A 7,935-nucleotide genomic window follows, 5' to 3' on the forward strand; every position below is an offset into this window, starting at 1 on the left:
GAGAGACCTCATTGGCATGGAGGGGGGCGGGTGTTGCCGCGGAGCGGGCACTGATTGGCGGCGGAGCGGTGATTGACAGCGGGGTGTGTTGTTTGCGCGCGGCGCGGCGGGGGCGGGGCCGGGCCCGGGGGCGGCGGGGCCGGTTCGGGTCTTGCGGGGGCTCCGGGCACAGCGGGGGGCACCGGGGGACACCGGGGGACACCGAGGGACACCGGGGGACACCGGGGGCGCTCCCGGGGCCGCGGCCATGCGGCTGCTGCGCTGCCTGGGGAAGCGCGCGGCGCTGGCCGGCGTCCCCACCTACATCGAACACTTCAGCAAGTTCTCGCCGTCGCCGCTCTCCATGAAGCAGTTCCTGGACTTCGGTAAATAAACAACCCCCCCTCCGGGACTCCTACCCGATCCCGGCACCTCCTTCCCCCCCAACAGCCTACGGGATGGGGACACCCCTCCTGCCAACCCCGGGGGTACCCGTGCTGGGGGAGGGAGCTCCGTGCACACCCCCCTGGAAATCCTATTCCAACCCCCTGGAAATCCTTCCCACCCCCCTGGAAATCCTATTCCAACCACCCCTGGAAATCCTATTCCCCCCCCCCATGAAATCCTATTCCAACTACTCCTGGAAATGCTATTCCCACTCCCCCATGAAATCCTATTCCACCCCCCCCTGGAAATCCTTCCAACACTCCTGGAAATCCTATTCCAGCCCTCCCTGGAAACCCTTCCCACTCCCTGGAAATCCTTCCAACAGCTCCCCCCCCAGCTGGTAAATAACTATCTTGAGGGATCGGGGGGCTGCCACCCCCAGGAAGGACCCCTCTAATGGGTATCTGAGCCTGGGTAACTCTAACCCTACAAACACCCCATTATTATTTGGGGGTGGTGGTATTTAAACAACCCCCCCCCCGGGTAAATCAGTGAGGCTGGAACATGATTTCCTAATATGCACCATTTTGGGGGGGGGTCTCCTCTGAACACCTCTCCCTGTAACCACCCTCAGGGGGTTATTCATCCCCCTCTCCCCCCTGGTAAGTCCCCCCTGCCCCCCACATTAAATAATCCTGTGTGTGGGACCCCCAGTGTCTCCCCCCCACTGCCTGGCCCCCCCCCAGGGTGGGGGACACAGCCCCCCACCCCAAGCCAGACCCTCAGGCAGGTGGAGATGTCCCCCCATCCCCGTCCCCTGGTCCAGCCCCCTTCTGTCCCCCCCCCGGGGGTGTTCAGTGTCATCACTGTGTTTACCCACGTCCCCTTGGTGCCACACTGGTTGCACCCTGAGGGTCCCCCCCCCTCTCTGACCCCCCCAGTTCTGCCCTGTCCCACCAGCACCAAGACTCTCCATCCCACTGTCCCTTGGCCCCCCTCCAGCTGTGCCCCCCCGCCTTGCTGGCCACCAGCTCCCGGTTGGGGACCCCACACCCCTGGTTCTGTCCCCTGCGTCACTCCCTCTACCTCTCAGTGCCACCAGGGTCTGGTTTGGGCTCTGGGGGTGGCCCAGGTCCTTCTCACCTCCAGATTGCACCTGGGGGCCTTCCAGCCCCAGCTTGGGCTTTACGGGGCTGTACTGGGTGGCACTGGGCACCCAGCCTGCCCTCAGTGGTGGGCTGAGCACTGCCCCCCCCTCAGCCCTCCTGGTCCCTCCAGGATCACCCTCCAGCCAAGGACCTGCTCCTACCTCCACTGCCCCAGTCCTCCCAGTGTCCCCCAGCTTTCCCAGCCCCTCCAGGGTTTCCCTGCAGCCAAGGGCAGGGACCTGCTCCTGCCCCCTCTGCCCCAGTGTCTCCCAGTTCCCTCCAGTCCCACCCAGCAGAGGGGTGGGAGTGACGCCAGTCCCGGGTCCGAGGGGTCCTGGGGGGCTCACCCCGTGTCCCCCGTGCCCTCCCAGGCTCCAGCAATGCCTGTGAGAAGACGTCCTTCGCCTTCCTGCGCCAGGAGCTGCCCGTGCGCCTCTCCAACATCATGAAGGAGATCAACCTGCTGCCCGACCGCGTCCTGCGCACGCCCTCTGTGCAGCTGGTGCAGAGCTGGTGAGACCCCCGGGGGCTGGGGGGGCGGGGGGGGACGGGGACACGGCCACGGGGTCCGTGGGCTCCGGGACCACCGGTCCTGTGGTCACGTTGGGTGCAGAGATGCCACCACTGTTGGTCTGGGCTCTGGTGGTGGCCCAGGTCCTTCTCGCCTTCACATTGCACTCAGGGGTGTTCCAGCCCCAGTTTGGGCTTTACTGGGCTGTACTGGGTGGCACTGGGCACCCAGCCTGCCCTCAGTGGTGGGCTGAGCACTGCCCCCTCCTCAGCCCTCCCAACCCCTCTGGGGTCCCCCTCCAGCCAAGGACCTGCTCCTGCCTCCACTGCCCAGTTCCCCCCAGTGTCCCCCAGTCCCCCCAGTGTCCCCCAGTCCTCCTAGTTTCCCCAGTGTCCCCCAGCCCTCCCAGCCGCTTCAGGGTCTCCCTGCAGCCAAGGACAGGGACCTTTTCCTGCCTCCTCTGCCCCAGTCCTCTCAGTCCCCCCCATTGCCCCCCAGGGTCCCCCTCCAGCCAAGGACAGCCACCACACCACTGTCACGTGTGTGGGTCCTGCTGCCACCACGGGTCCTGCTGAGGGTCCCACTACCAGGGGTCCCACTGTTGTCACTCACGGGGGTCCCACCACTGCCACTTGCCTGGGGTGACACTACTGCAGGTCACCCCCCCGGGTGCCCCCCTGAGTCCCCCCACTGTCACCTGCACAACTCCCATTGCCACCACGACTCCTGCCACTGCCGTCACCCGGGGGGTCCTGCTGCCACCACATGTCCCACTGTGTGTCCCACCAGTGTCACCAACTGCCCTCCCCAGCGGGTCCCGAGGGAGCTGGCACACAAAAGGGGACACAGGGGGTGGTGACAGGCAGGACAGCCCCCAGCTGGTGCCATGCCATGCCCTTGGTGACATGGGCTGCTGGCCCTTTGGGGACACCCCCGTGCCAACGGGGTGTCCCCAACCATCAGGGGGTCACAGTGCCACCTCCCAGCCTCCTGCTCCCGAAGGGACTGAGCCAGCACTGGAGGTGCTGGGTCTGTGTCCCTGGGGTGGGGGGGTCTGGGTGTGCCTTTAAGTGTCCTGTCCCCATGCCAGCAGTGGCAGTGTGACCCTTCTCCCAGTGCCACCACGTGACAGGTTGTTTGTCCACTGTCCTGGTCCCCTGCCAGCGGGATCTGACCATACTGGGGCAGGGGGGGTCCGGCCATGCCAGGCAATTCCAGCCATGCCACCCCTCCCACAGCCACCTCAGGTCACAGCCACCCTCATGCCCCACACCCCATCAGAGGGACCTTGTCCCCAGGTGTCCCCCAGGTCCACCGTGCCAGCAGAGGGGTGGGACAGGGACCCAAGCACAGGGTGGTTTCACAGCAGAACAGTTTTTGGGGTGGGGAGTCCTGGTTGAGGGGTGCTGACCCCTCACCCTGCATGGGGCAGTGCCCCAGGGGACCCTGTGCCCCCCGGTGTGGTGTCCCCAGGGTGTCCCCTCTCTTTGGGGGGTGCCAGCTGTGGGGTAACCGTGTCCCTCCCCAGGTATGTCCAGAGCCTGCTGGACATCATGGAGTTCCTGGACAGGGACCCCGAGGACCAGGCCACGCTGGGACAGTAAGTTGGGGGTTGACAGCATGTCCTTGTCCCCAGTCCCGGGGTGTCCCCTCCTCCCAGACTTCCCCTGGTGCAAACTGGTGTCACCCGGGGCTGTATCCCCCCCAAACTGCCCCCACCCCATCCCGGTGCCGCCGGACCGTGCTCCGGGTTTTCCTGGGTGCCACCAGGGGAATCCTGGCCTGGATCGGGGCCGTGCCCGGATCGGGTGTCCCCGGGGCCACCCCTGTGCCCTCCCCAGGTTCACGGACGCCCTGGTCACCATCCGCAACCGGCACAACGACGTGGTGCCCACCATGGCCCAGGGGGTCATCGAGTACAAGGAGGCCTATGGGGACGATCCCGTCTCCAACCAGAACATCCAGTACTTCCTCGACCGCTTCTACCTGAGCCGCATCTCCATCCGCATGCTCATCAACCAGCACAGTGAGCAGGGGGCTCCGGGGGTCCCCTGCACCCCTGGGCATCCCTGGCAGCCCTGAGCACCCCCAGGGCATCACCTCGGCTCCGGGGGGTCTGTCCTGAGGTTGGGGATGGGATCGTCTTCCTGAGTGTCCCCCGAGGGTCCCCAGCCCCGAGGGTTCCCAGCACCCCTGAGCACCCCTGATAGCACTGGGTGTCCCTACACACCGCCCAGAGTGTCCCCCCAGCCCCAGGGGTCTGTCCTGAGGGTCTCTCTACCCTTAGGGTGCTCCTGAGTGTCCCCCTGCCCTGGCACCCCCTGCCCCAAGGGTCCCCATCAGCTCTGAACATCCCTACCGGCCCTGGCATTCCCCTGTGCCCCCCAGAGCATCGCCCCAAACCCCAGGGATCTGCTTTGAGGATCCCCCCCACCCTCAAGGATCATGCTCTGGGTGACCCACTCAGCTCCAAATGTGCCCCCCAGCCCCAGGGGTCCTGCTCCACATGTCCTCCCCCAGTATTCCTGCCCCAAGGTTTCCCCCCTAACCCCAGAGACCTGCCCTGAACATTCTTTTGTCCCAAATGTCACCCCCAGCCCCAGGGGTCCTGCCACAAGGGTCCCCCCACCCCAATTGTCCCCTCCAGCCCCAGGCATCCTGACTCAATGATCCCTCCACCCCCAGGGCTCCTGCCCCAAATTTCCCCTTCCCCTAATGTCACCCCCAGCCCCAGGGTCAGTGCCCTGAGCCCCCTGGGGGTGTCCCCGGGTGTCTCTGGGGTCGGGATGGGGTCTCCACAGCTCGTTGTCCCACCCCCAGCTCTGCTCTTCGACGGCAGCACCAACCCTGCACACCCCAAACACATCGGGAGCATCGACCCCCACTGCAACGTGGCCAACGTGGTGAGAGGTTGGTGGGGTCCAGGGGGCTCCCACCCCCACGGGGGGTGAATTTGGCGGGGGAGGGGGTCACTGAATGTCCCCCTGATCCTCCTCTTACCATGTTTGGGAACCATTTGTGTCACAAGTTTGAGTTGCCCTCAGCAAAAGCGTCCCCTGTGCTTTGGGGTCACGCCGGGAGACCCCAAAAACTTGCTGGAAAATCTTTGGGGGTAGGGGGCAAAGGGGGGGACCCTAAATGCTCCCTCTGCTCCGTTTTGGGGGGTACTGACCCCTCTACTCCCCCCCCAGACGCCTACAACATGGCCAAGCTCCTGTGTGACAAGTACTACATGGCCTCGCCCGACCTGGAGATCGAGGAGGTGAACGGTGAGGCCCGTCTGGGGGGATTCTGGGGTGTCTCCTTTAGGGTTGGGGGTCCCCATGGTGGGGGGATTTTGGGGTGGCTCCAGGGTTGGGGGAGCACAGCGATGCCAACGGCTGCTCCCCCTCCCCACAGCCACCAACTCCCAGCAGCCCGTGAGCATCGTCTACGTGCCCTCCCACCTCTACCACATGCTCTTCGAGCTCTTCAAGGTAACCCCAGCCCTGCTGGGGGGTCCGAGGGGGGGTTCTGGGGGTCCCCCCTGACCCAGTGATGCCTCCGTGCCCCCAGAATGCCATGAGAGCCACCGTGGAGAGCCACGAGAGCAGCCCCCGCCTGCCTGCCATCAAGGTCATGGTGGCCCTGGGCCAGGAGGACCTTTCCATCAGGGTGAGGGACCACCAGCTCCGCCCCGAGGGGGTACAGTTTGGGGTGGGGGGCCAGGAGCAGGGTTGTCACCCCCGGTGGTGTCTCACAGATGAGTGACAGGGGCATGGGGGTCCCCCTGAGGAAGATCGAGCGTCTCTTCAGCTACATGTACTCCACGGCCCCCACCCCCCAGATGGGCACTGGGGGCACCCCCCTGGTAGGTGACCCCCCTGGCGTGGGCTGTGGGGGTCCCACGGGGTCCTGGGGAGAGGAGGGTGGGTCTGCAGGTGGGGGTGGTTGGGGGTGTTTTGGGGGTGTCTGGTGAGGGTGGGGATATTTCAGGGTGGGTGGAGTGGCTTGGGGAGGTTTGGGGGTGGCAGGGGCTGTTTGGGGGTGGCTTGGGGGGGCCAGAGTGGCATGGGGGTGCTTTAGGAGGGGCATGGGGTGGTCTGGGGGAACTGGGATGGCATGGTAGTATTTTGGGGGTGGTATGGGGAGGTTTTATGGTCCATTGGGGGTGGCATGGAGTGCTCTGGGGGTCCTTTGGGGGTGTCCTGGGGTGTTTTGGGGTGGCTGGAGTGGCACGGGGGTGCTTTGGGCATGGTATGAGGTTTCGGGGTCCATTGGGGGTGGCACAGGGTGGTTTGGGGGAGATGGAGTGGTATGGGAGTGTTTTGGGGATGGCACAGGGAAGTTTGGAAGTGGATAGAGCGGCATGGGGAGTTTTGGGGGTGGCATGGGGAGATTTTGGGTTGCCAGGGGACATTTTGGGTTGCCGGGGGACATTTGGACGTGGCACAGTGACCACTGGCAGGGGCACAGACACTTTGGGCTGCACATGGTGCTGCTTGTGGTGATGGGGGGGGGGCTTGGGGTGCCCCGGGGGTGCCACCCCAGCACTGGAGACCCCCCCACCCCCTAGGCCGGGTTTGGCTACGGGCTGCCCATCTCCCGCCTCTACGCCAAGTACTTCCAGGGGGACCTGCAGCTCTTTTCCATGGAGGGCTTCGGCACCGACGCCGTCATCTACCTAAAGGTGGGGCTTTCTCCCTCCAAGTGGGGGGTTCGGGGCTCGGGGCGGGGGCACAGGACCCTGCCCAGCCCCCTGTGTGCCCCCAGGCCCTGTCCACGGACTCAGTGGAGCGGCTGCCCGTGTACAACAAGTCGGCGTGGCGGCACTACCAGGCCAGCCAGGAGGCCGGGGACTGGTGTGTGCCCAGCACCGAGCCCAAGAACACCTCCACCTACCGCGTGCCCTAAACCCCCGGGGCTCACAGCCCCCCCAGGCTGCAGGGAACCCCTTGCCCCAGCTCACAGGGCCCTCCCGGGGTGGCCCCCAGTGCCCCGGGGGGTTGTTGGAGCATCCTGGTTCCGTGGCTCCAGCGGAAGGGGGTCCCGGTGGGGTGTGGGGGTCCCGGTGGGGTGTGGGGGGTCCCAGTGGGGTGTGGGGGAGTCCCAGCACCCCCTACCTTGGTGGCACTTAGGTATGTAGCTGGGGGGGCGTTGGAGCAGCGTGGAGGGGGTAAAGCCCCTGTTGCCCCCCCTCCCACCCCCCTTCCCTTCACACCCACCCCAGGGGGTGCACCCCAGCCCAGCAGGGGACTGGTCTCCTTTCCCAGTATGACCAGTAGCACTTCCCTGCCCCTCCAGCCCTGACAGGGTGGGGGGCCCAGGCCTGACCCACCCTCCCCCCCATTTCCCATCTCCCATCCCTGTTATTGCACTACTGAGCTGTTCTCACCTGCGTGTGCCCCCCACCCCTGCACCCCTTGCACTCCCCCGGGGTGGGTTCCCCACCCCACACATGCTGTGACCTGCTCAGAAACCTCCCCCTCCTCCCCCAAATTCTCCTCTTTCCCCCTCCACCCCCCAGACCGTCCCTCCCCACTGTCAGTAAATTGGTTGTTGGTTGAGCTCCTCGTGTGGTGTTTTGGGGTCCTGGAAATGCCCCCCCTTTTGCACCCCCCAAATGGGTCACTGACCCCCCCCGTGCCTCAGTTTACCCACTCCCAGGCTTGGGAGGGGGCTGGGCACAGTCACAGGGTGGCACTTGGGGACACAATGGGGACCATCCATCGTCCATGCCCCCCCAGCCTGGCACCGAGCTCCCCCCACCCCATCTTGCCCCCCAGCCCCACCCCAGTCAGCCTCACACTGGTCTCACTGGTTTGCACTGGCCCTTGGTACCCTTTTATTTCCTGGTGTGGCCTCTGGGGCGCCGTATTTGGGGCTGGGGGGGTGTGGGGAGGTCAGCAGTCACCCCCCACACGCCAACTG

The 7,935-nt window shown here is 65.6% G+C and overlaps 1 protein-coding gene across 1 annotated transcript; it reads left to right on the top strand.

Moving 5' to 3' along the window:
- The first annotated feature begins 164 nt into the window (after positions 1–164).
- PDK2 (pyruvate dehydrogenase kinase 2) lies at positions 165–7,571 on the top strand. Its single transcript, XM_032711297.1, has 11 exons — positions 165–365; positions 1,886–2,027; positions 3,554–3,625; positions 3,867–4,051; positions 4,846–4,935; positions 5,217–5,294; positions 5,425–5,501; positions 5,581–5,679; positions 5,768–5,875; positions 6,581–6,694; positions 6,778–7,571. The coding sequence occupies exons 1-11, from the start codon at positions 248–250 to the stop codon at positions 6,916–6,918; spliced, it is 1,224 nt and encodes a 407-aa protein (XP_032567188.1). The 5' UTR covers positions 165–247; the 3' UTR covers positions 6,919–7,571.
- The last annotated feature ends 364 nt before the right edge of the window (positions 7,572–7,935 follow it).

Source organism: Chiroxiphia lanceolata, chromosome 26, assembly GCF_009829145.1.
Source record: "Chiroxiphia lanceolata isolate bChiLan1 chromosome 26, bChiLan1.pri, whole genome shotgun sequence".
Classification (NCBI taxonomy): Eukaryota; Metazoa; Chordata; class Aves; order Passeriformes; family Pipridae; genus Chiroxiphia; species Chiroxiphia lanceolata.